Genomic DNA, 27,690 nt, shown 5'->3' on the forward strand with positions numbered 1-27,690 from the left:
GGGTCATGCCAAACTCTGAAATGGAGTTTTGAGAGATGCAGACAATTTTAGCAGCTCCCAGCAAGCAGGTAGGGCATACCCCTTGCAGCACAGGAGTTTCTTTGTGATCGGTGGGTGTCCTACCTCCCACTGAAGTGTGGAAAGAGCAGCCCATTGCTGTTCTGGGTCTGGTGAGTTCACCTGTGGCCACGTGCTGGTAGAGGGAGAAGCGGGAAGGATTTCTTGTGCCTTTCTTCTTGGTCTCAAACCCTTGCTAAACTGGCACAAACTTTGCTGAAGTGCTTTGAAGTCTTTGGCTGGAATGTGTAGCCGATGTATGGAATGTGTTACGGATGTATGGAATGTGGGGGATATTATTCTTCATTATTATTGTAGACTCAAGCTCCACTTGAAAGACATTGAATGTTGACTGGGTTAGATTCAATTAAATATAGTGGCAAGGATCTCAGGCTGTCTTAGACACACACAGCCCCCTTAATATAAAGTAGTACAATATATAACTGAAAGTTGATATTAAATAGTTTCATTTTTTTAATACAATAAGCCCTTAAATTTATTAGACCAGAAAAGGTTTCTCCTAGAGGACTTCCTTTCTTATGCCATCCAAGAGGTAAATAGTTATACTGCTAGCTTTTAAAATGCATGCTTGCAATCAATTAAAACTTTCATAAAGGAAGTTTCAGTTGCTTTTAGATAAAAAAATTTACCCATGGAAACAGAAATAATTTGGGGTCCTGTTGGAAGGTCAAGCTCATTAGCTTAAATTCTGGAAAATGCACTCTAGTGCTGATAAGAAAGAACACAGCTCTGAATGGATTAAGCTGGTTATTTGTACAAGAATACAGCAGTTTTCGTTGAGAAAATGTATTGTACAAACAATCCATATACTTCTATGTAAGCAAGTGTGAGGCAGGTGCACAAATTAATGAGGGATATAAGGCACGGTTTTTCTGACAGCCTATGGCACATGGGCAGATATAGGGCAGGTGTTCCTATTAATGAGGAAAATATATTTGTGCATGGGGAAACATCCCTTTTCATGCTGCAAAAAGGACCAGGCACATGTTTCATAATAGAAGGAGCTTGGGACTTCATTCACTTGAGTGGAACAGCAGGCTATTCCCTTGGGATCGTGACTGTGTTGTGAAAGTGAGAAAGCAAAATAACCCTGCACTGTAATGTGTTATCTCATTAGCAGCTTTCCATTGCATCAGATAGGACAGAGGAGTTTGTCTTTCACTGCAGAGATGCAAAACTTGCCACCTTGTGCCCTTTTATGTTCTCATAGCTCCTATGTATTGTAGTGGTGAGGGCTGATGCTGTTGCTGGAAGGTAATGGATTAGCAGCTGAAAAAAAAACCAAAACAAACCTGAAGGAACTTTTCAGCTCATAAAGCTTTTATGAGCTGAAAAATGCTTGTGGGGGTGTTGTTTAACAGTGGTTGAGGGGATGCTGGAAACATAACTCCTGTCTGTATCAGGAGTAATTTGCACACCTGCATTTTTTGGAGACATTTAAAAGTCTTTACTTAGTGAATATGTTTCAAAGTGCTTATTGGACCCTGGGACTCACACCAGCTCTGTCTGGTTTCTTGTCCCCTCCAGCTTTGAACAGAACAAAATTGCAGGAACTTGTGCTTTGTAGATGTGGAATTTTATGGAAAGAGGTTACAAACCTTTGTGTTTCAACATGTAATTCTCTGACATGCATTTTTCTGTCTTAGCAGTGTAAGAGGGCATGTGAAATTTGAATGAAATGTGGAATGATAATGAGTCATAGTCATAAACCCTAACAAAGAAGGCAGAATAGAGTCTTTTCAAGTCCATCTTAGGCCTTGTCTCAAAATTCATTTAATCCTGTTGTCTTCACAGCTCCTTCTGGAGGGCTGTCCCAGATCATCATGGCTCTCTTTAAGTCTGATTCTAATATCTAGCCTGAATTGCTTCTTGGCCAGTTTATACCCATGTTTATTCTTGCCAGCATTGTCTTTAGCTTGAATAGGTCTTTTTTCTTCCTGACACTTATCCCTTGATACTTTTATTTCTCTGTTCAGTTATAGAGAATAACCATGTCCCCTTTCAGCCTTCATTTTGCTGACTTCTGAGGGGAATGTGTGCGTGGGAGAGTGGAAGTGCTCTGGGAGCATGCTGGGAGGAAAGGCGCTGGCTCTGTTCTGGAGGCTGTGGGTGTCAGGGTGGTGCTATGACCAGACCAGATGATGGTGTAGAGGGACAGAAGCAGCATGCCTCGCAACACCATTTCCAGGCAGCACCTCGCTTGCTGTAGAGCCAGCTTAAAAGCATGTAGCATGTAGGCTTGTATCTGTCTGCACCTGTATCCACATTGTTCTCTTTTAAGTGATTTTATTTATGCCCACTGGCAAATATCTATCTGGACACTGTTCTTTGTAGAATACACACATGTGCTATGTGCAATTTTTGGTGTACCTTTCAAAAATTACATGTATTAATTATTGTGTTAGAGAGACTTCTGCTGAAGGTGAGGAGACTTTGTCTTTTATGTGCTGAAATCACCATTTGTTATTCCTCAAATGAAAAGTATATGCTACTGTAACCTATTGTTTATTCATAGGACATATTTCAAATCAAAGTTTATTGTAAAGGAAAGATGCTATTTTGCATTCACTGCATTCTGCTGCTTTATGCAGTGACCAATAACACTCCCGAGTGGATGTGTATGAATAGGACTTCCTTGCCTGTGCACGCTGTTCAGCTTTCTTAACAAATGCTTAATTCTTGATATCACTGTCATGCATTTAAGAGAAGAAAAGTTCCAAATTTACCTAAACATTGCGGTGAGCCAAGTACCATATAATTTACAAGTACATTTCTGCTTGTATGCATTTGCACGTGGTGTTCTGTGGCCATGGTTTATTGGTATTGTGCAACTAGATTGACCTGAAAGCATTTCTGGCGGGATGTTGAAACAATAGTAAAAGTGGCCTTACATGGGCTGAAACAACTTCCCATCTTATTTAATACAAAATCTCCTATTTTGGAGGCTGGGCTTGTCTCCTTATTAACTGTAATGTTCCAGACGACATTAAGACTATGGCAGCTGCTGCTCCTCATCAACCCTGGAGAGAGACCACATTCCCTGCTGCCCTGACCGCACTGCAGTCAATGGACATGGTCTTATTTCAGTGTTTGAATTAGTAATGCGGTCCTTCCTGGTAGTGTTTTGTTTTGAGCCCTGGGTTTGTGTGTTCAGCTAAGAAAGAAAACCTCCTACTGGTTTTGAAACACATTTCCAAATGAAACAGGTTTGTCAATGTCCGATAGCTACTTAAGTCATTTGCATGCCCTGGATGACCGAACTCTCTGTGTTATTCATAAAACCTGGCATAGAGACAGCCAAGTTCTCATTTTGTCTAGAGTAACTGAAGTGTTAAATGCTAAGTAACACGGCCAGATTCTGATATCATCTTCCCCAGTGTAATTACACCATAGTAATGCCAATGAGGTGATTGAGAGCAGAATTGTTGTGGGGAAGTGGGGACAGTAGATACCAGAATGTCTTCATAACATTTACAGCTTCTGGTTCATTCTATAATTAGGTGATTTTTTCTTCAGAACAAATTTGTGTCACGTATTTAACCCAAACTGATAGACCTGTTGCTTAATTAAACCAGTTGGAATTTTTCTATATTAGAATACTCATGTTGTACTGGTGCTGTGAAGGGCTTTTTAAAATATGTTGGACAACATCACATATAAATCATATTTAAAATGCAACAGCAATGATGCCCTGTATGAAAGAAAGCCCTAATAAACAAGTAATTTTAATAAATTCAAGCTTTTTGTACACTACTCGTTTTTCCAAAACTAAGGAAAAGAAAAAAAGCAAACCCATATCCAACAGAGCTGAAACTTGATACTTAGAAAGTTTCACAAGAAGCTAAGACTGTGAATTAATAACTAGTGTTTAGACCACTGTTGCTGGCTCTTCCTGAAGACTTATTATAGAACAATAATTTCTTTTTTCACATTCCTTTATAGACTTCCATAGATACAAGGAACAGTGCCCTCACATTAAATACTTGTCAGAGGATGCCTACACATTCCCTGCTGTTTTTGCATTGTTTCCAAGGAAACGTCTCAGATCTAGACATAGGGATTACACATTTCTAGCTTTCTTATAGCTCTGTTTATTCATGAGAGAAATGAAGGAATTTTATTCATAGGTACAATGCAGTTTTTCATACTTCTGTTGTGAAGGAGAGGAATCCTTTTAGAAGTTTTGTTTACACATGGAGAAAGTCTTAAGAAATCCTATTGCAGAAAAGATGAGCTGTCTTTTACATGGAAACTCAGAAAGATATTTTTTTTTTTTTGAGGAAAGTAGGTTTCTGTACCGAAGTTTTCTGAATGTGTCCAGATTGTAACAAATCTTAGCACTTATCATACGGATATAATCTTTTTTGCCTCTTTCAGAAAATATTATCTATACCATTTTACTTTACATGAAATGATTCATTGGATACAGTGAAACTCTGAGTGAATACAGAATGTGATCCTAGAAATGTAAATAAAGATATTTTTATAAGTGGCTTAAAGGCTAAGGATCTTAATAGAGACTCATTCTGTTAAGATGGGTCACTTGATAATTAGTCTGATAATAGCATTTTACAAATATTTGTTTGCTATTCTTTGTTTTTGAGTGTGTAGTTTTCAGCGGTCTTTTTTTCAGTTATTCTTTGCACATTTTAGATTTAATGATTGAATTAATCCTTGCTAATCCAGCTAGTCTTTTTCTATCTCCCTCTTTTTGAAAGTGTTTAGATGACAAATTTGATCAATAATATACATAATACCTGCTGGTGTCTTTCAAGGTACTTGTGAATTATTTCCTGGCACAAGTCAGGATGTGTTCAGAGCGCCTGCTGCATATTTTGTGTTGCCTTTGGGAACATGGGACTGAAATTATCTATCTTTTTCTATGGAGTAATTCATATGTTTTTAAAAAATGCTCAGTGAATTGTATTAGGACTTGTCTTACCAGTCCCGTATTACTATATTTGCTTAAATGAGGAGAACTCAGTATAAAAAATTGTATAGAAATTTCTCTTCATTAATGATTAGAGCTGAAATCCTTGAGGAGGTGAAATGCAGTTGGAATTTTGTTCCTGACCAGGAGCAATCTTATCTTTCAGCAATCCGTGCCTGCTTTGTTATTGCCTCTTCTGCACTTCATTATTTTTTTATTACCCAACATTAGCTTAAAGAGTGCATAAAGAACACTAATTTTTAACTTTTTTAACAATAATCTTGGATTTTTCATGTAGTACCTCATCAAATGAGAGTTCCATAGTTTCAGTGGGAGGTTTTTGGCATTAGGAAAAGAATTTCCACGTATTTGATGTAATTTTTTTGCCAAAATAACAGCAAAGAATATGCCTATATTTACACAGAGTAGCATTGGGATTTTTTATATGATTTTATTGTGGGATTTTGTCTAAAGTATTTTTTTCCTTTCTTGGAAGTGGGGAGTGAAATGATTCCTGGGTTACTCATGCATTTACTACTCAGGCTTGTAGTGAGTTTCCAGTGACAAGTTTAGTTAAATATTACCAGCAAAATTCTTGAGTCGTTTGGAAATACTATGTACACTTGGTCCAACTGACAGGCAAGGATAAAGACCACGGGATATATCCTCTGGTCAAACCAGATAGTGATAATGGGGTTGTAGTGGTGAGTGAACCTGGAAACAGCTTTTCAGTGTTCATGGTGTCTTTTGTCTTAGTGCAGGTAATCCTTTTCATGCTTGAAGAAACCAAAGTTAGTGTAAGTTCGCACAAAATTTCTGGGACTAATCATCTGACCAACAACTAAATTTCGTTGATTTCATGCCATCAGAGAGAAGGGCACTAATGTCAAATTGTTCACAGTTTGGAAATTACTAATTTGCAACAGGTAACAAAGACACTGACGTTTGGTTTTGCTGTTTGTGGGTGGGTGCTGGATATAGGAGTCCAGCATTGCCAAGTGCGAACCACTGCTGAGCATTGCACTGCATGCAATGGACAGCAGTTTAGGATGGTATTGAGTTACCAGGATTACCATATGACCTAAGAGGGCATAAGCTGGTTGTATACTCTACCCTATGTGAAGGAGGAACACTATGAAAATCAGTGAAACTGAAGTATTTCTACATCTCCAAAATGTTACTCAAGTATTTATTTGTTCGTACCTTAATTGAATTATTTGGCTTCTTGGGCCATATGCTTTTTTTGAGTTCATTCTGCCCACATTCAGAGCCTGTCAGATGTGAACTAATTCTGAGTCAGTAGCCATATAACCACGTCAGAATAGGATGGGGTTTGTGTTGATAGGTTTAGACTCAAAAGTCTGTCCCCTTCTGCCGTTTTTTTTAGTGCTGCACCAAGATTGCCACAGCTAGACATCTATTTTTAGCTATAGTTGGTTGAAAACTTTTGTTCCCAAGTATGGTCCAACAAAAATGTCTTTTTCAAAAACCAAGTGTTTCTAAAAACAAATTATTTTTCCAAAACAAATGATCTAGTTTTGCCAAGAAAAAAAAAAAACAAACTAGATGGAAAAAGTTCTGCTTTGAAAAGAAAAATGAAACTATTTCTCATTTTTATATATGCATGTAATTATATAGTTAAAAAGAAGCTCATGCTCTGTATGCATGATATGGTCTTTTCCCAGCTCCAAGCAATTAAATGGTTAAATATTTACAGGTAGCTTGCTCTCAGATAAGTCTTCTCCAGTTATAAGCTTATTCTGGACTATTTGCTGCATCAGGCTTCATAGAATCATAGAATCGTTAAGATTGGAAAGGACCTCTGAGATCCTTTTCTCCTCTGCTCTTCTTTCTATTTCATCTGCTGTTCACATGTATCTGCAGAGTTCAGGAAAGTGTGAGGATCGATGGTACCCCAAAAGTTGATCCAAGTAGAAATCATGTATGAAAATACTGTTTAGTACTTGATTTTTGAAAGGCTTTCAAGTACATGGTACTGCAGTCCTTTTCCTAAAATTGTGTCTGAAAGAGAGAGGCACACTTGTGTCATTCCATCTGCAGCAGTGGGGTTTTTACAATCTTATGTTGGTTTAACTGAGAATCTGGTTTATCCCTAGGCTGCTCTGGATCTTTAATACCCAAAGCAATCATGTTTATTAACCCCTATAGCTAAATTTCAATTTTTTTCACTTTTTTTTTTTTCCACAAATCGAGGGATGATGCTAAGAATACTCCATTAAAATTGCAATTACAGAATCCACTCTGTGTCTTCCAAATATTTCCAAAGCACAAGACTCAGATCTATGTGCAAAAATCCATGTTCTATGTATGTCAATATTTATGTGCATAATCACTCTAATCATATATTCTAAAACAAATATTTGCATTTAAGATATTATGAAGATACTGTAGTAACTTGAGTTACTACTGCTACTGCTGTACTAACTCAAGTCATTTTGCACAAGCAGATGGGTCTAGGACAATGGTGATTTGCCCCGCAATGGACTATTCCAGCAAAGCTTTGGTCATATTTCAATAAAGAAAACTGAAACTTAAAAAAAGATTTGCCATGACAGAATGAGTGTATGTAGCCACATGATTAATAGCTCTAAATATCTCCCCAACAGGAGCAGGGACTGCAGCCAAACAGTGTATCTAATCAACTGTGATTTTGAGTGCTGGCTGCACGACCAGTAGGCTTGTGCAGACATTAAATTAAAAGTGTGCTCATAAGGTACTTGAAAGATGCTTGAAAAATTGTAGGAGATAAAATGTCAGAAAAGCATCATGTTTAAGTGGCAGTATAGATACATAAACTTCTCCAGATATCTGTAAAAAGAGAGTTGTGGGGTAGATCAGGTGGGGTAATCATCATCATAGCTTTAGTTCTTTAAACAGAGTTATTCAGAATGAAGCCATTTTGCATAGGGACGATCCTTCTGAAAATGTATGTTTGCTTTTTCTCTTTCTTTTCGTTCCTTCCTTCCTTCCTGCCTTCCTTCCTGCCTGTCTGCCTGCCTTCCTTCCTGCCTGCCTGCCTGCCTTCCTTCCTGCCTGCCTGCCTGCCTTCCTTATCTGTCTGTCTTATCTCGCCCTCCCCCCCCCAAATATACAGCTACATATATAAACGCTGCTGTCTGTCTTAGAACTTGAGCATCAGCATATTTTCTGGTTTTATTTTTGCTACATAAAATTCCTCCTTTGAGACAAATTAATTTGACTGAGAAAGTAAAATTTAGCATGCCTACTATGTAAACCAACCTTTATTCCTCCTACACTGATATGATATCAACCATATTTTTTCCAGAACTGCCACATTAAGGAGTATACTGTAAGTTTGCTCCTAAAGCCAAATATTGTTGACATTGCTGGAGAAAGGGACAGGGGAAGGAATATCCATTACAGGACATTTCACATCTGAGCAGCCACAGGAGCAGTCAAATGGTGGACATCTGCTTCAACATTGTAACTAACTGTAGTATTTTGAATTTGCCCCAAATTTTTGTTGGTTCTTCTGGAAGAGGACACTTTCTTCCCATGTTAGTAAGGCCAGAACTGGTTCCTTCTTGTTCCATATGTGCAATGACAGAAGCAGTTGAGGTTGCCCCAGTGTTACACAGTGTAAGTGTAACCAAGGGATGGTGGTGAAGTGGGCTAGGAAAGGGCAAGACCCGTTGATATCTCACTGTTTCCACCTCAGTCATGGAATACCACATATGAGATCAAGGCTGAAGTTGTTTTGCTGAGCAGTTGCTTTCCTTCCCAGCCAGCTCTTCTGTTTACCACCTGACCTGGTGATTTGTCCTGTGGAGTTGGACTTTTATATATATATATATATCCCGACAGACCAGCTAATGTAGATACCATGTGACTGCACAGGCTTTTTCCTTTGTTTAGGATTGCAGCTGGAGAAAATGATTTATTACTTGCCAGTTGTTTGCTTTGGGGTTGTTTAGCCCTGCAGAGTTTTAGAATTTTCTTCTCCGTAGGCAGTAAGTAAAATGTTGTCATTGGAAGGATGCTCGTGTCAGGGACCGCTCAGGAGGAGACACTGCTGGCTGGAGCGTTGTTTTGTTAATGAAATATTAAAGTAGAAAGGAAGTGGGAATAGTTGTCCTTAGAATATTGTATGACAAATATTCAGTCATTATCCAGGGAACTGTATCCTGCACTTGCTGGGGCTCAGACTTGACACTGCAGGGCTGCCATTTTTAACAACTTGATATTTTACTCAATCTGTTTTTTCTTAACAAGTTTACCGCTGCGTCAGGGGGGCAACACAGGAAGCAATGAGGCTGAAGGAAATGCCAGAGATTGCCAGAAGGCTTCATGATATGCTTTTATAATAAAATGGTTCCTTTATTTCTGACATGGTTTTTGCATCATCGTGTCTATTACTTAAAAATTTGGCAGGAGTGTTTAAGCACAGCCATGTAGGCTAGAGCCCTGTGCAAAACAGATGTCCACATAAGCGACATCCACGTTCCACAGGTGTTTCTGGTCATAGCCAACAGCTCTGTCAAGATGGAGCTTGGGGGAATGGTATAGCTGTAAAAAGGCTGCAGTTTAGGAACATGCCAGCAATTGATACTCAGGTTTTCAACAGGGCTGTATCTTGCATGGAAACAGAGACACCCAAATATGGTAAAGCAGACTGGATAAGTGAATTTGAGTAGGCAAGACTGACCACCCACCTTGAATTACTTTCAACTCCTACCCAGCCAGCTGTGCAAAAATCATTCTTTTCAAATATTTTCTTCCAGAAATTTACTTGAGTAGTTGAGATTTTTATGCAAGGTCAATTTATATATGTTTGTCTTTTTTTTTTTTTTACTGCTGATGAGATTTAAAAAATGCAAACTTCTCTTTTGACTATCAGAGAGAGAACAAAATATAAATTTTGATAAAATTTAGAAAGTAAAAAAAAAACCCAAAACTATTGAAACATGCCTTACATCTTTAAGCATTTCTAAAGGGAGCCAAAGTTAACAAAACTTTTAGAAATATATGTCTAGCTGGGGAGCATTTTTAAGTGAACTAAATAAAACCTTTTGTTCACTTAAACTGAATAGTAATCAAGAACTGGATTTTACTGGACCTCATCGTACATACTAGTCATGTTAATGTGAGGTAGAAGGATTAAAATAATAAAAAATTTAATTATTTCTAGACCTTTCTTTGTTGTCTGTTACTTAGGTGTGTATAATAGTAGCCATGTTTCTTTAACACCTTAGACCAGCTCCTTGGCAGTATTCCCACCTTTTCCTGACGAGGAAGATGGGGTATGCCTGAAGCACTGTTGCACTTTGACCGTGCTTAGGTAGGTTAATGATATTACAAGATGGCACAAGTTAGAGGAATTGTATGTACTGAAGGCTGACACTTGGAATTTTCCTTCAGCAGGAAACTTCTGTATTTCAAAATCTTATTTCTTTTGAAATGAGATGAAAAGAACAATAAAAAAATCCCTTTTCTATGAAACAAAATGGCCCAAAAGATGTTATCAGAATGTTTTATTTCTGCAAAATTGAAGCTTTCTGTTCCAATTTAAATGTAATATTTTAAGGGAAAAAACCCCCTTAAATACAAAGGTTTTGAAACAAAAAAAAATAAGTAGTTTTTTTTTTGTATGGGGGCCAACTTGTCAGATCGCTTCTTTACTTCTTCAGTATGCTTTTAAAACAAAATATATTCAATGAGACTGACACATTCCTGTGGAATTGGTTGAGTTTTGTTTCTCTGGAAGAGTTTCAGCAAGCCGTAGTCATAAAACTGCTTGAATCCACCCAAACTGCAAATCTGGTCCCTGGCAGAGCTGAGGTTCAGGGGAATCAATACATGACATAAAGCTGTTTAAGTCCTTCCTCATGCTAGATCCTCTCCCAAGCCCAGATACAAGGCTTCACTGGACTTTCAGAGGGTTTAAATAAACCATTTTGAACCTCTTCTACTTTGAAGATTCCTAAATATTTGCCAGATGAAGTGGAGACACCTGTTGGCTGAATTTAAGTCTGCTGACTGTAGGCTTGCTCTTGGTAGGTCACCTTTGCAAACCCATCAGGAGTGTCCCACAAATGTGTGGGGATTTTGAGATAACACATTAAAGCCATTTGTTTAGGTTATTCAGAGAGTCTTAATCAAACACAGTGTGCATGTTTACTGAATTATTCTGTGGATTGTCTGTTTGGATCTGCTTTTCATAGCAGCTTCAATCTGCAGCAAATTCTATGAATGTACAAAAATGAGGAAGATGACAACTCATGTGTCTGCCTTTGGTCCTCATTGCTATCAATGTGCTTTCCTTAGCAGATTTTTACAATCTGTTCCTGCAATGACTTTCTTAGAATAATATTTTTTGAACAAGTAAGGATCTGATCAATAGCTGTTGTGAAGCTTGAGACATCTGACTTTAATTGTCATTTAACAGTTTACCTAAGCTGATGGTCTGTTTTTCCATGATGAGCTGAACTATTGTGCTAACTGCTAGATATTAGGTATTTCGCTTGTCCCCTGGTCCTAGTCCTAGACACCTCTGACCTTGATCTCAGAGTGTCCAATCATTTGGAGGTGACATTTAAGGCTGTTGCCAGGGAGCGCAATTTTATCATCATGTGTGTGATGGAAGTCTTCTGCAGGAGGTGATGACTGTGGTACTGTGCAGACCAACTGTAGTAAAGAAGAGGAGGCATATAAAAATAAATGTAGAGTACGTATCTGTGGGAAAGAAACAAGGTGACTTAACATGGAAAACAGAGTAGTTAACAAGTGTGCACAGGGGAAAAAAAGAAGAGATTTTATCAATTTTTATCTTAAGTTAAATTGTTTACTGCTTTTCTCTCTGAGCCAAACTTATTTTTTCTTTTCATTGTAAGCTACTGCATTACCTTTTTCACAGTCACCAAATGTTACATTTGCAGAAATTTGATACAAAAACACATATATACAATATTTTAATGACATTTTAGTCATACTATGGTCTAAATTCACCCTGATATAATTCTGTCAAAGCCAAAACCAAAATTTTCTGGTTATCAAGTGCAGGAAGAAATTTGACTAATGCAAACTATTTTCTTTTTTCATGCTAACCTGTCTTGTGGTTATGGGTTTTTGGTAGTCAACAAACAACTCAGCATGTTGCTCTGAAGCAATAAATGGACAAATTGTAGGAATCTATAGGTGAAATTCTGTTATCTGCAGGATGCCAGATTAGATGTTAACAGTCTCATTTTGAATGAGACTTCACAAACCCATGCTAAATCCATAAGTCTTCTGAATGAAATATTTTCTTTTTTGAAAAATTGGAAAACGACAGAAACTGTTTTCTATTTTGTTCTCTATTAATTTTTCTTCAGCTGCTTATCTGAAGGTTTTTGAGAGACAAAATACTTTTTACTGCCTGCCCCCTCAAAAATGATCTTGGAAAAGCCCTTTAGGATTCTTTGAAGAATATTAAAAGTCTTCTCAAGAAAAAATGTTACTACACTTTACACATTTTTGGATGTGCAGAAGTTACCTTGTCCATCAGTAACATGGAGGCAACTTTTATATTTGATCCAGTGAAAAACTGATGTGGGTTTAGAACCAATTGTCATTACAAGGGTTGTAATGGAAATTTATGTCACCTCAGTCGCTCGCTCTGTGGTTATATGTAGTAACAGTCAAGTCCTCTTGTGGCTAAAAACACCCTGTAGCCAGAGAGATTTCCATTTCTTACACATAGCTGACTGTTATTGAGATAGATGCCTATTCCATACAGGTAATTTAAAACATCTAGACATATTAAATGGATTAAGAAACACTCTAGGCTGCATATACACTTATCCACCTATCTATTCAATCTCTATTTCAGTGCATACCTCATCACTTTCCCCAATAACAGGCTTTACTGAGAAATCTCATTTGGGACTTGTTTGGATTGGCAGTCTGAACTGACAACCCTTGGTTTTACTACTTTTTACCTGCTTGTTTTTACTTTCTTTTTCTTGAATTCATAGTAACAAAGCATGTCTTTGAACAAGTGCTCCTTTTGGCTTGTTTTACATGAAAATATGTGAACTATTGATAAACATATTGAGGAGCCAAACTCCTTTCCTTTAAAGTCTTCATTTCGCCTCTTATTAATAGTCTCAGGTACGTATGTCTTTACCTGCAGCTGGAATGGACATGATTATAAATAGGGGCAACATATGTCATCTGCATCTAGCCAGTTTAAAACTATTGCAAGTGCTCGTGTGTCTGCCCTACGGATCTAATAAACCAGTTCAACAGATAAGACTTTTCCCTCCTGTATTCATATTTTATGGTAGCACTTAGGTTTTCATCCTAATGTCTTGCTTATTCTTAGAGGACAAGGTTATATGTTATATAGGCTATATTGTTACGTAGATTATTGGACATCTCTGGGGTTTAAGAGAATTTTCCATAGCTGTTAACTCTGAGTATTGGCAGCTTGATTGCTAACGCTGAGTAGTCAAAGCTCTAGAAAGGAGAAGAAATTCTAATTAAAAAAATAATTCAATTGGATCCTTTACTATTTTCTTAAAAGCTGGTTATTTTCTTCTTGGAAAAAAGCCCAACACAAAAACGCTTAGTATTTAATGAAAGAGCCTCCTGAAAGTTTGTTATTGGAATATCATACCTTTAGCTAAGGTTCTTTTATGTGGATCTTTGTGGCATGTGAGATCTTGAAAAAGCTAACAAAGTAAAAGTAAGGTCTGATAGAGATCTTTCTGTATGTAAGAATTTGTATATGTCTTCTAGGTGAATTTGGAACAGATGTTGTTCATTAAATTTATTACCTACCATAAATGATTTAGTGTGAGCTAGTAATTTGAGGGACTCCCAGGTGTGCACTGCTACAAAAATAATACACTGGTCAGAACTTGTTAGTCATGGTACCCTCCTACAAATTACAGCCTATCCAGTCCCATCCAGGTTTTATAATTTTTTTTTAATGTATAATTCTGTGCAAAAGCATGCTACGTGCTTTGTGCCCACAATCCTAAAAGCTGTGTATGAAATCATAGTTAATCCTTATGTCACATTAGTCTATATGCCAGGTTATTTATACATATTCCTTCCTAAGCTGTGCACACAGTACAAGCCATCTTTCTTGCCCATACACATTTCTATATGTAGTTCTCTGGTTCTGTATGTTGGTGCAGTTATTTTATAGTGAATTTACTGAGAATCAGAAACTCTCAAAGCTCCCTAGCAGCTTTGACTTGCCATTCCCCTTTCAGTTATTGAATTCCCACGTATTTTTGCACTCACTCAGTTAGAGCTTCTGCTTTTATGAAGATATGATTCCTCAGTATGACTAGCATTGCTATTTGCTAAAATTTGTGGATTCTGAAAGTGATGTTCCTAGACATGCTTCTCCATGTCATATTGCAAACCTTGGACAAATAACTAAATTCTTCCTTTTGTGCTTGAACAAAATTTGAAAGGGAGATCTGGGAAGACTCAAATAAAGGGCTGCAGAAGCTATATTTTTCTGTGGCATCGGGCAGCCTCTGTAAATATTTCTAACCTACTGGAGGAAGGAACAGGGAGAAATTCTCACCTCATAAGCATTGCATAAAACAACTACCAACAAACACATATGAGGGGGAGAGAAGGAGTTTCAATTCTGTAGTCATCTAATAGAACTGTCATAGCACAAAGTGAACACAAGGCTTCATTGGGGCAATATAGTATAGCCAGGCAGAAATGAGGTTAAAAATAACCTTTTTTTTGTTGCACTGGGAACACTGAGCTTAGTACTGTACAAACTGAATATTTTAGTGGAAATGCACAATGCTGAAGGTGATTTATTCTCTCTAAGGCTGGCATGGATCTTAGTTTTTCCCAAATTGTTTAACAATTAGATCAAAGCCTCGGATTCAGGGCACCTTATTACGTGTTCTTTGTAAAACAGACCTGAAGTTGACATTTACTCTTCAGCTGGAGGTTTAGCAAAATGAAGATTCAGTAATACTTTTTGAGTTTAGCTGTAAACACAGTGTGAGATATTAGACCATTAATTCTCAATACAGTTCCAATGACCTTTTCAAAACGCCTGTTGCAGTCAATTTGCACACACAAGGCACCCTGAGCCAAAGAATCACAAGCCTTTCACAGTGCTCTGTCAGTTAATGTGATTTGACACATTCTTTTCCAGAATGATCACCTGATTGAATAATCAGGATAGAATTATCTCTGAGGGCTCAGTAGTCGCCGAGGTTAAATGATGTTCATATGTAGGGGAATTACTTCAAACTAATGAAATACTTTACCTGTCAGGTTCTAATTTTTTTACGTCTTGTAAATAGCTTTAATGAGGAAGATTTACTTAAAAATTGCACTCTGTCATATACTGGGTATGCCAGAATACCTGCAAATATTCTTTGGGCAGCAATCATTGCTGACAGTACTGTAAGATGAGAGTCCTGTATGTTGGTTCAGATCCTCTACTGGCAGATGTAGACAAATCTCCATTAGCTACACCTGTTTATACCAGCAAACAGTAATTTTGCTTTGGACAAAGTAGTTATAAACATAGACCCAGAAGAAAGATTCATTCATGGATTAAGATTTCAGCACAAACTCACAAACTTTCCAGCTTCAAGTCAGTCAGTCAAACCTGAAATTTGGCTTTTTCTGGGTCTGTTGTATCCTCTTTTTTTTTTTTTTTTTTTTTTTTTTTTTTTTTTTAATGAGGGTAGCATCTATTGTCTGGAACAGAAGGTTTGAAGTAATGTTTGTGCTGAGAAGGCACATTTAAAAAGTGTCTGTGGAATTTGGGATCATAAATCTTAATGGAATTCACGAGGGCTTGTGCAGCTAAAACCTTGTCTACTTAGACCTTCCTTCCGCCTCTTTATCTACTTGGCCACCTAGAAAAAAATTTGAGAGGTTTGCGATCTGTGGGAGTGGATAAGTAATTCAAAGTGAGTGGTAAACAAAAGAAAACAGCTGGACTTTACTCATGTTACTGTCTGAATGGTGATTGATTTTTTAATCTGGGATATTTTTTCTTATTTGCTTCGTAGTGCTGTATAGTGCCAAATAGCAACAACTTAGTAAAATGAGACTTTATTTACTGACCTAGGGTCCAAGTGTAAAGAATAGAGCAATTGGTGTAGTTTTTATGGTATTCCTAGTAATTTGAATGAGTCTATACTGAGAATAAATGGAGTTGCAGAGGCATATTATGTATGTCCTATGTTATTTTAGACTTTGCTTTCCTTAGCTTTGCCTAAGTTCAATTTTTAGTAAAGGTTAGATAGTGTCTCAAATCCACAGAAGCAGTTGCTGCAGGTTGGGACCAGAGTCTTTTGGTCTAAAAATGATTTTCATCTTCTCCATTTCTTATCTCTGCTGAATAGTGTAGGATAAGTTAGCTCAGGTGTGGGTTTGGGACTAAACACACATGGCAATCGACAGTATTACATAATCAATGTGTTCAATGTACACAAAGGCTTCAACTCGAAAGTCAAACATTGTGGCAGCATTTAACTTTGTGTCAGTAGAAGAACATACTGAATTTAATATATTTAATTTTGAATTTTTTTTTTTCTCCTATGGATTTCTTGTACTTCATATGTCTACTATAATGCGCAACTGTCGGTGTCACTTAGGGATTATGAAAAGCTCTCTTTTTTTTGCAGATCATCCCGTGAATGAATTTTTGGATCTGTTCAGTCGCCACATGCTTCCTCATGCAATAGATGAGCCCCACATTGATGCAGAATCAGCTCAGACTGAACCCTGTACTTCAGAATCAGTGCAGGATTCATCTGAATATATAATACTGGATCCTTTCTTTCCAAACTTTATAGAGTTTGAAGAAGAGGAAGACTGTGAAAATACTACTGACGTTACAACTCCTCCAGCGTTGCAGTTCATCAATGGAAAGCAACAAGTTACTAGTGCACCTAAGAGCACAAAAGCTGAGGAAGCAAGAAGTGACCAAATTGAAAGCGTTGCACATTCCAAAAATGTAACCTTTTCTCAAATCAATGAAACGAACACATTTATAATACCTGAAACTGAAGCCTCTGGTACTATGCAACCAAGCAAAGCTGGAGAAGTAGTAGGGGCATTTGAAGTTACACAACCGACAGCAGATGTTGCAATGTTAGAACCTGTTTATAGTGGTGAGTCAGAACTTGCCACAACAGATAAATCAATAGCCATTACTTCTTCATATGAGCAGTCTCTGCAAAAAAATAGAGAGACCGTAGCATGGCATGGAACTGAGGAGACCTCTACTAAAGATACAAAAAACTTGCTTTTGATTACTAGTGAATCTTCTGGAGATGGCTCCACTGAATCTGATTTATCCAGTTCTGTCTTCTCAGAAATTGTGACAATGTCAAGAAAGAAAGATGATGAAAAAAATTCAGGTATAACTTCTGCTCCTGATGCATTTACTGTGGAAAGTTCTGCTGTAACTGCTTCTCTGGATGCAGTTTTTGATACTGCTACGTTAGGCCTAGGTGTGCAAGACCGTATTCCAGAAGAGGCAATGCCTGCTCCAGAAGATCATGATAAATCAACTATTAAACTTCATGCAAATTTTCCTGTTAAAAATCTTCTGGAAACAAGTAGTCATACAGCAAAGCCTGAGATGAGTGCTTCTTCTTTTATAGTTCTAGAAGGCTCTGGAGGTGTAGAAGAGGACACCACTATAACTTCAGCCATGACAACAGAAACATCAGTAACAGAAACACTTTCAATGCAAGATATTTCTTTGGGCTCTGGCACACTACTGCCAACAGAAATTTCTGTAACCATTTCAGGAACCACCTCTGTTTTGCCCAGAGGAATAAGCACTCTTTATTCTGCTTTTGATCAAAGTTCTGAAGTAACTGTTGCCACCGGTTCTGTGTCTGAGTTTATTACAGAAAAAGTAGTTGCCAGCTCTCTTGTAAGTGAAAAGAACATTGAAGATGAAAAAGAAATACAGACCACTGTTTATTCAAGTCAGGAAAATACAGCTACTGCTGCAGAGGAAAATCTGGAATTGAATGAACTTGGGAGCACTGCTAGTGAATTCAGAACTGTAAGTCAAGAGCCCACCCCACTCAGAAAAACAGTACCAGTAACAGGTACCGTAAGTTCTGAAATCAAAAAAGTCACCACTGTTCCTCTCATGAGAGAGAAAAAGCTTTTTATAAATGAAGGATCAGCAGAAGAACCAGTAGACATATTTTCAGGGGGTCCCACAAGAAAAGTGGTAAGCACTGATTCCCTGTTTATTGAGCCAGGTTCTGGAGACATAGATGTTATCATTGAGTCTGCTACTTTGACTTCAGTTCCATTAAGGCCTGTCACTGAAACACAAACAAAAACACATGAAGGAAAAATTTACAGCATAGATGATGCTTCACTGAGGAATGCAACAACAGAATATGAAGAACATGCAAGAACAGATGAATCAGCAATATCGGTTTCAAGTACTGGGTCAGATGGCTTGACAAAGGAGCCTGGAATAGCAAGTCAGTTGCCCCAGGATGTGTTTAGTACAGGAAACCCAATAGAAAAAAAACAAGAAACAGAACCAACTTACACAACTCCTTCTGAAGTAAAATCTAGTCCTGATTCTAGAAAAGAGATAACATCTCATGTTGCACCAGGAGTTAAAACTGAAGATTTAGAAACAGGTGAGGTCACATCATCTCCAGAATCAGTGGTTAGTAACAGCCCTCGCAACATCATGATGACACATGGTACTGGCAGTATAAAAGCAGCAGCTGAATCTACAGAAAGCAAAAATGCAAAAGTTAGTTCTTCAACTGTCTCATTAGGCAAGATTCTCCTGATTGAGCATGGCTCTGGAGAAGAATTCAAAGGTGACAGCAGCACCACAAAACTAATGTCTAATGGACCTACTGAAGAAATACTTGGAAGTCATTTCTCATTCATTGATCAGGGATCTGGAGAAGCAGACACATTCATTGAATCATTTACAAAACCAACAGTTTCACCCACTGGGAGACCAGAAACACAAGAAAAGTATGACAAAAAAGTTGTCAGCACACCACCTATGGATTATGCCTTCATTACTGAACATGATGAGCTAGTCACAAGTACTGAACGTGAAGTAACCACAATGGGAACTGTAACAGACATAAGAATGGAAGAGAAAACAGTTGATGAACTGACAGTGAGAGATTTTACTACAAAGATTCCTTTGGTGGAAGATATACATTCTGGGGAAGACAGGCCAAGGGAAATTTCACCAAAAGCTATAGAATCTTCTGAAGAAACAACAACAGACCCATTCTTTAAAACTACACAGGCTAACCATGAACATCTGGGATTTTTGAATATTCCAACTATCAGTCCGTATTCCGTATTTTCCGAAGAAAAGGAATTAGCAACTGAATCTATTAAAAAAATACTTTTGCCATTTAATGATGACAGAGTAACTGAGCCTGTAAAGATTGAAGGGAAATACATAAGCTCTCCAGTTACATATATAGAGCAAGAGGAGGAGTTGGTACAAAATATTTTCCCTACAAAAGATATTCCCAGATCACTCCTGACACCTAAAGATGAAAAGCTAACAAATAATGAGCTCGTCGGTGATCCATTGTTTTCAGGACAAGGATCGGGAGATGACCTTGCTATTATTCCTTCTGTAGTGCCATTGGCTGTCAAAGAAATCATGAGTACTTCAAGTCCTCAAACTTCTCATCCTGCAAATATGGGACCCAAACTTTCAACTGACAAGACACAAGACTTTGAAAGAGGAAGCACTGAATCAAATGCTGAAGTTAATGAAGAAGTTACAAGTGCTGTAACTGAGCTGCTGTCAGAAACAGAAGACCAGTTCCCCAGTTCAGTGATCACCAGTTCCCCAGCTTTAGCAGAAGAGAGTTCCAAGAGCTTCAGCTCTAAGGAGATTAAAGAGATGACGCATTATTTTGTTGTGATTGAAGAACCTCACAATAAGGAAACTAACTATAGCAGAGGAAAAAATGAAACAGCTAGGATGACAGCTACTTCTAAAGCTGTTTCTCAAGAGGAAACTTCACATTTGCTAATTAAAGATGGCATAACTCCTGTTTCTGTAATACTGAGTGGGACTCCTGATCTTGAAATGGAAGAATCTCTTGTAACATCATCAACGAAAATGCCAGGCAGTGTATTACCTGAAAGCTCTGGAGAAGGATCTGGCTGGGTTGGTGTTTTGGATTCATCATCTCCTGATATGTTTACTCATTTGTCAATACCCCCCGTGTCAAAAGTAGAACTAAACACTTCATCTAGTGTTCCTGGGGAAGTTTATTCTGAAGTTATGACAACAGAGGCACCAATAAATGGATCACAGACTGTGATCACAGGGCTAGCATCCCTTTTTACAGAAGAAAAAGAGATCATGGCAAACCCATCTGCTGTTCAACCAAAGACAGCTACATCAGAAGAACTAACAAGTGATACTGGGATATACGAGAAAATTATTCCCATGATTGATGATGATAAAAGAAGTGTTATATTGAATGTTTCTGTTTATGGTGATATTACACTAATTGAAGAGCGACTTCAAATCCCATCAGAAGAAACAATTATTATAGACATGGATCACTCAAAATCAATGCCTGAAGATATAATAAGTGTGCAGACAATGCCAAACCCTCTTATACAATCAACATATGGTGGTGATGATAGCATGACAGCTGAAGGGGAGAAATATGATTCAACACCTACACTTTCCATAACCAAAGAGAAGACACTTGGATCTGGTGATAGTCTTTCTTTGACTACTTCCAGTCAGCCAAGCAGTGAATCAGTAACAGCTGGGCACAGACCAAAATCAGACAACAAGGATTTGGGTTCAGGGAATGCCATGACGTTTACAACAGAAACTCTCATCACTACCGAACTCTCTGAACTGAGCATTTTCCTTCCTACAGTACCATCACTGGCAAGCCCTCATGTGCCTCATGAGTCTAAACATGTTGTCACAAGCACAACAGAAGACACCTACAAGCTGAATACTTCAGCAAACAACCAAGTAATAGCAGATCAAAGTGAAACAATCTCTGTCTCTGGCTTTTCTGGAATGGGCCAAGAAGAACTGGATGATAAGCAGCCCGTGGTTCCTTCTCTTACACCAGGTTTAACTACTGAAACAGAAAAAGCTTTGACAACTGACATGCTTGATGTAAGTATTGACACCACACAGCATACATCGCAACTGACAACTATATCATCTAGCAAGAATGAGGAAAAACATCCTACAGTATACACAAACACAAAATCAGCATCAGCAGAGTATGAAGAAATAGATTCAACGAGCTTTTATTCTGTACCTCAACCTCCTAAATCCTCAGTAACTGTTCAGTTAGTTAATGGAGTATCTGAGTATCCTGAGGTAATCATTCCAAGTACATCATCATCAAAGGATTCAGATCAGTCCAATCATTCATCAGAAGGAACCTTCAAAGAGGTTAGTTCTGATATTGCGGCAACATATAAACCACCCACTACAGACCTTGACAGAACAGAGTCTTCTCTGCTGGAGTTTTCTCCCAAGACTGTTTCAGAAAGCACAGCTACTGAAAGTACTCCTCACTTTAATAGACTTGTAACAGACAGGACAGAGGAGACAGAAACCTCTGTAACTGATTTGGCTGTTGAGGAAGAAGCTACTGTTTCTGGAGATTCTCCATCAATATATGTCTTGCCTACTGCTTTTCTGAATTTTGGAGAAAGAGTGAGCACAGATGTTCCGAAAGTTAGTACAATAAAAGTTGAAGCATCCTCAGGGAGAGTGAACAACCCTCATCAAGAAGATGACAGGAGTAATGAAAGCGAGATCCCATGGCTTTTTTCCACACCTGTTTCAGATTCACCCAAAAGTAGTGAAAGTGAAATATTTAAGCCTGACCAGGAAGCAGTTACAATGCAAGCTTCATCTTCGCAACCTTTGGATAGAAGCACGGAAACACAATCAGCTTTGTTTGGTCAAGAGGAGATCACAACAATTTCTTCTAACATTGCAACAATCAGCACTGCCCCTGGAAACAGTCCGTATCAAAATGAACAGTCAACGATAAGCTCTGAGGAGCCAAATACTATTGAACTTGTAACTTCATCATTTTCCCTTCCGGAAGTCACTAATGGATCAGATTTCCTGATTGGCACCAGTGTGGGTTCAGTTGAAGGCACAGCAGTGCAAATTCCAGGTAACTTCCAAATATGATGACTGTCATATATGTTTGTTGTGATACTTCTAAATGTGTGTCTTAACTCTGGTAAGAGGTGTGACAATCAGAGCATTGTGTGAAATAACAACAGAACTTGTAAGCCTCAAGTTTTGAAATCGGCATGATTGTAACCCCTACAAAGTGAAGGAGGATGGGGGTACCAAAAATCAAGCTCAGTGACTTTTCCTGAGTGTTTGCATCGTGGAGCTCTGGATCAGACTTGAGGTGACCAGCCAGTTCTAAAAGACAGGAAGGTAACATTGATTATGATAGAGAATTGAGCTGTAATTATTTAATTTTCCAATTTCCAACAGATAATTTTGTTTGATAGCTTTTCTGTGTTGCCATGATGATAGTACTTATACAATTGGTTTATATGTAGGGTAGTTTTATAACATCTTGCAGTTGACTTAGAGAGCAGATCTAGTGCGCATTTCAGGATTGGAATTTTCTATAAAAATTAACTTCTCTTAACCTACAAGATAACTTTCCAGACAAGAGGAAACTGAGACTTCACATTTTCAGCCTGTCTGTAGCTTTACCTGGTTGATACAGTGTCTGTCTCTTATAAATTATGGATCTTTTTGTTCGGTATCATTTGGCACAGTATTTTGTTTACATAATGGTTATTAGACACCATTTCACCAAATGCACAGATGATGCAGGTAGGGTCAGTATGAGTAGCATTGCTTCAATTCATATTTTATCTAGATATAGCTGAGGAAAGAACTGAATTGGCTTAATTTTATAGAGTTTTCTATTATTTTTCCTCAAATAATGCAGGTAGCTGTCAATTTGAAAATCCTTACTGGGAAAATATCCAGTGTGCAGGAGGACAAACAGACAGTAAATGCACAATAAACATCGTTAGGTGCTTAACATAGGCCTACATTTGGGACTTTCAGTGAAGCAGTCCTAAAACAAGCACCCTGTTTTATGGATATGATCAGGTTCTTTTCAAAACCTCCAAAGTGAGATCCTGCCCGCTTAATTACAATCCCAAACTTATGTAGACGGGATTTTCTTCCGGGGTCTTTCAACTGAACCTTCTGCTTTCCAGTGACTAGATAGGGTACCTGGTACTTTAAAAAGACTTTGAATGTCTAACCTGCAAGGGTAAAATAGATGTTACTTATCTTTTATTTCATAAACCATAGTCAGATTGTTTTGGAAAAATGTAACCAAAAATCTAAACTTCTCTCATGTCTCTGAATTAACTTAGGTTACGGAACTCTCTTACCCATTTTGTAAGTTTTCAAAGCCAGGGCTTTCTTCTTGTATCCCAGTAGACATGTCTTCCTGATTTTCCTCTAACCCTGAGAAGCTAATACTTGGAAATGGTTATCTAGTACATACTTGTTTGTGTGAGTGATTGCTCCTAGGCATTAAATCAAATGCAAATACCTAGGTGTCTAAACTCAGTTGAAATAAACATCACTAGAAGGCATAAAGCTCTTCAAGGAAAAGCTATTTAAATAACTCCCATAACAACTGAAGATTTCACACCAGGTAAGCTTTTATCTTAATGTTTAGTTCAATTACGAATGTATTCAGTACCTTTATTTCTGTTCTTGAAATATGTTTTTAAGAAAGACAGATGGGAAATATGCATGTGTGAAAACATCCTTGCAAAGAAATAAGACTTTGTGGGCATTGATTGATTAAATATAACAAAGTGAAACAACAGCAGCCAGCCAGTATGTTCTGCGTACCCAATCATTCTACATAAACTAACCCTGTTCAGTTAAAAAAAAAGCATTTTCCATTCATTTTGCATATGTTTAACTGTTTTCAGCTATAATTAATTGTCATGTCATGCAAACTAAATCCTCAATAGAATATCATGACTGCCATATATAGTACAAATTGCTATGACAAAATGTAATTCTGAAAATTATTTATATTGGTTCATAGTAAATGCCATGTTGTTGTTAAAGTTGAAAATAGTGATACCTGAAAATAAGCTTTACTATTATACAAAACTATCTTATTCTCAGTAGTGTATTATGTAAATAGAGTTTCTGTAACTACAGTAAAGCCTGCAACATCAATGCAGAAATGAAAAGAGATTTCTTCTTCCAAAAAATGAAAGACACCAGTTCCCTGAAACCACAGAGTCAATTTTCTTTTTCTACTTGTTTAACAGGCCAAGATCCATGCAAAAGCAATCCCTGCCTTAATGGTGGTACCTGCTATCCGCGTGGTTCATTTTACATCTGTACGTGTTTGCCAGGTTTCAACGGCGAGCAGTGTGAATTAGGTAAGCTGATGCCATCTAGATACTGATTAAGTCAAGTATAAAGTTTTCATACATGAGATTGGCAGAAGTGATGTGTTTTGAGGCTGAAGAACACATACACATTTGAAAAATTCTACAGTGAGGCCTTAAGAAGAGAACAACACAATGAAGGAGGTCCACTTACCCCTTTTCTCTCTCCTCATAAAGTGCACAGATGTGTACACACACACAAATGTAAGAGAATTGTAAATGAACTACATGACCCAGAATTCATAACATTAAATTCATAAATACATCAGATAAAACCAAATAAACATAATATTTGGGATAGTTCTTGAGAGCTTTTTGTAATTATTTGAAAGGGTGGTAAAATAAACTAATCCCAGATGTGACTGGGAAGCTGAGCACTGAATGCCAGCTTGATATTTTTTCAAGGAAATTGTAAATATGATAATAATCTTTTTTACATCTTTGGTATAAATTAGTATTTTGGTAACTCTTCTAGCTGAGGACTTCTTAATCTGTGATGAAGATGATGCCTCTGACATCTGTGTTTACCTGCTATGACTGGGTTTCAAGAGACTCACCAGTAAATAACCAGCTTTTCCGTCCAACCAGCAAGCCAAAGTATGACAAAAGTGGTAGCTTGGCTGTTTAGTGTAGAGCTGGTTTAGGCTTTTGAAAAGTTGTAAGTTTCATTCCCTGATAAACAGCATGGATTTTCCTGTTACGCAGTTCCCTGCCAAATTTGAAAGAACAAAACTTATGCAATGTTGCTAAAATGAGTTCAAATCATCATATATAGCTTGGGAGAAAAAAACCCAACCCCACCCAAAGGTTGATATCAGTGCAGCATAATTGTCAGGATTACTATGGTTTTATTTGTGTTCTGCAAGACAGTATGTGATTGATTAAAAAAATAATTAGCCAGTGTTTTTCTCTGCTTTCCTAGCTCATTTTGATGAGTTTAGTAGTTCCCTAGTGCATTGTTGCTGGTAGATATAAAGTTTTAGATGTTGCATCTTAAATCTTCTTCTTTGTCAAGGAATATGGCACCTCCTGGTTGCAAACCAGAGGTCAGAGATAATAATTTTCTGGTTTTTTTCAGATTATAAAAGAATAATCTAGGCACTTCTTGTCCCCTAGAACTCTTGGTGGCTTATTAATGAATGGGAGTGGGACACTCCATGGCCAGTTGCCATATAGAAATATGTTCTGTGGTGCTTAAGAAAGTAAACCTCAGCATTTTTAGCCCTGGATTCAGGGATATTCTGTATATAAGGCATAAAAAGTTGAATTGAAAGCTTTCCAAATGACTGGAATAAATAATACCTAGCATAAAATTTGAGCAGAAGTAGTTTTTTTAAAATAAAAATATTTAAATACATTTTTTTTAAATAAAAATATTTTAAAAAAGCCTTTCACATGATGCAGCAATTATTCCTAGGATTGCACAACTGTTTGTTGGTTAGTAGATATATTTAAATTCTTTCTTATATTTTAATAGTCAATCACTACCAGCAGTTTGCTTTGGACTAAGATGTTTGCAAAATCTGCATTGAAATTTAAGCTGTGATTTTTTCAGAGGAACAGCACTCATTAGAAAACACCATATGATCATTATAAAAAGACATACTAGCTCATAACCTCTGCAAATACATGCACGAAGCAATTATATTAAATGAACTAGTGCTCCAATTTAAAAGGCGAAGACAAGGTATTTTAGCAGCCAGAGGAGTGGGGGAGAGAAATGTTATTTGTTTACTCTAGAGCCATAGGTTCAGCAGTAAACCTGTGCATGGCTATGAATATTACTATCTGGTCATTTAGTGAGATTGTCTTTATGATGCTTTGTTCTTATCTTGATAAGATTAGACAAGGAAGAAATGAGCAATGCAAACCAATAAGATGCTGGGGCACGTGCTTTGCAGACTGAAATTAGCGGTCTGTTTGATGGTATATGACAAGATTTCCAATATTGGAGATTCGTGAAGATATTTGAGATCTGCAGTACTTGATGAGAATTTTTTGTGCCATGGTCACACACTCAAGTCAAATTTTCCACCAGTACAGGAAAATACTACATATTGCACAGTATCACTTCTTTCTCAGCTACACAATGAGGAATCGAAGGTCTAGATTTTAGAAATTAACTCAGGAATCAGAGTGCAGGATATAAAATTGTGGATCAGTAATGCCACATTTCCTGAGGAAACTGCTTCTTGGCTTGTGGATGAAAAGAAAGGAAGGTTGTGCATAGTGAAATCAGTTATCATGCAAATAAACCAGTCACTTGGATCTTTTGCAATACTTCATTCTTCTGGATTGAACTGGTTCTAGTAATAAGTATGACTAAGGCTGAAGAACATTTCCCTTCTAGGAGGTGGGTGGATTATAAAAACACTTTTATCTTTATGTTGTAGATATCGATGAATGCCAGTCTAACCCATGCCGGAATGGAGCCACATGTATAGATGGCCTCAATACCTTTACTTGCTTGTGTCTGCCAAGCTATATAGGTGCTCTCTGTGAACAAGGTAAGGTGTATTCTATAATCAGTGGTGATTGAAGTCATCTGTTTCCATTTCAACACCCTTCTGGAGTAACTAGGCAAAGCCTCCTTAAAAATGAGAGGATGGAAGAAACTGTCAAAATCTGTGGGAAGTCATCAGTCATGAGGAGAAATTACAATTTTTGAGTATGTTAGACTCACATGCTTTGTGTCTAAGGACTTTTTGTTTAAGGTTACATCTGCACCATCTTTTGCAGATGGATAAGAGCAAACTCTATCCACATGCTGACCTGACTGGAAGTCACATTACTGCTGTACCAAATATAAACTGATATATTGGGCAGTTTCTGTGCCAAAATAACAACAGCCGTACAGTTTTCAGGTAGCTCCAAGGCAAGCACAGCCTGCTTATATTGGCTTGCAAACTACAGGGAAGACACATGATGAGCTTTTCTCGTTACTGTAGTGATGCTTATGGGATAAAGACTGGGAGCAGAGTTACTCTCTGACCAAGCTTCTGTCTTAAAAAATTATATGGAGTGTGAAAGACATATCAGAACCTGTCACTTCCAACAAGCATCGCTGGAAAGTAGGAATAGTCTACTGAATATGCCAGATTATGTCTCCATCCACTGGGGACTGTAGCCTTGACAACTTTATCCCAGAATTTTCAAATTGATTTGTTCTGTGATTATTTTAGGAAAAGTAGGTGCAGGATCACAATTACAAG

The 27,690-nt window shown here is 37.6% G+C and overlaps 1 protein-coding gene across 2 annotated transcripts in view; it reads left to right on the forward strand.

Moving 5' to 3' along the window:
- The window catches only part of VCAN (versican), a 112,611-nt gene that overhangs the window by 60,391 nt on the left and 24,530 nt on the right, over nt 1-27,690 (forward strand). For both annotated transcript variants that reach the window (XM_082337140.1, XM_082337141.1), the window contains exons 8-10: nt 16,660-22,188; nt 24,356-24,469; nt 26,872-26,985. In XM_082337140.1, coding sequence (XP_082193266.1) covers nt 16,660-22,188; nt 24,356-24,469; nt 26,872-26,985 — 5,757 coding nt within the window. The remainder of the gene's footprint in view (nt 1-16,659; nt 22,189-24,355; nt 24,470-26,871; nt 26,986-27,690) is intronic.

Source organism: Platalea leucorodia (genome assembly GCF_965183815.1).
Source record: "Platalea leucorodia genome assembly, chromosome: Z".
Taxonomy (NCBI): domain Eukaryota; kingdom Metazoa; phylum Chordata; class Aves; order Pelecaniformes; family Threskiornithidae; genus Platalea; species Platalea leucorodia.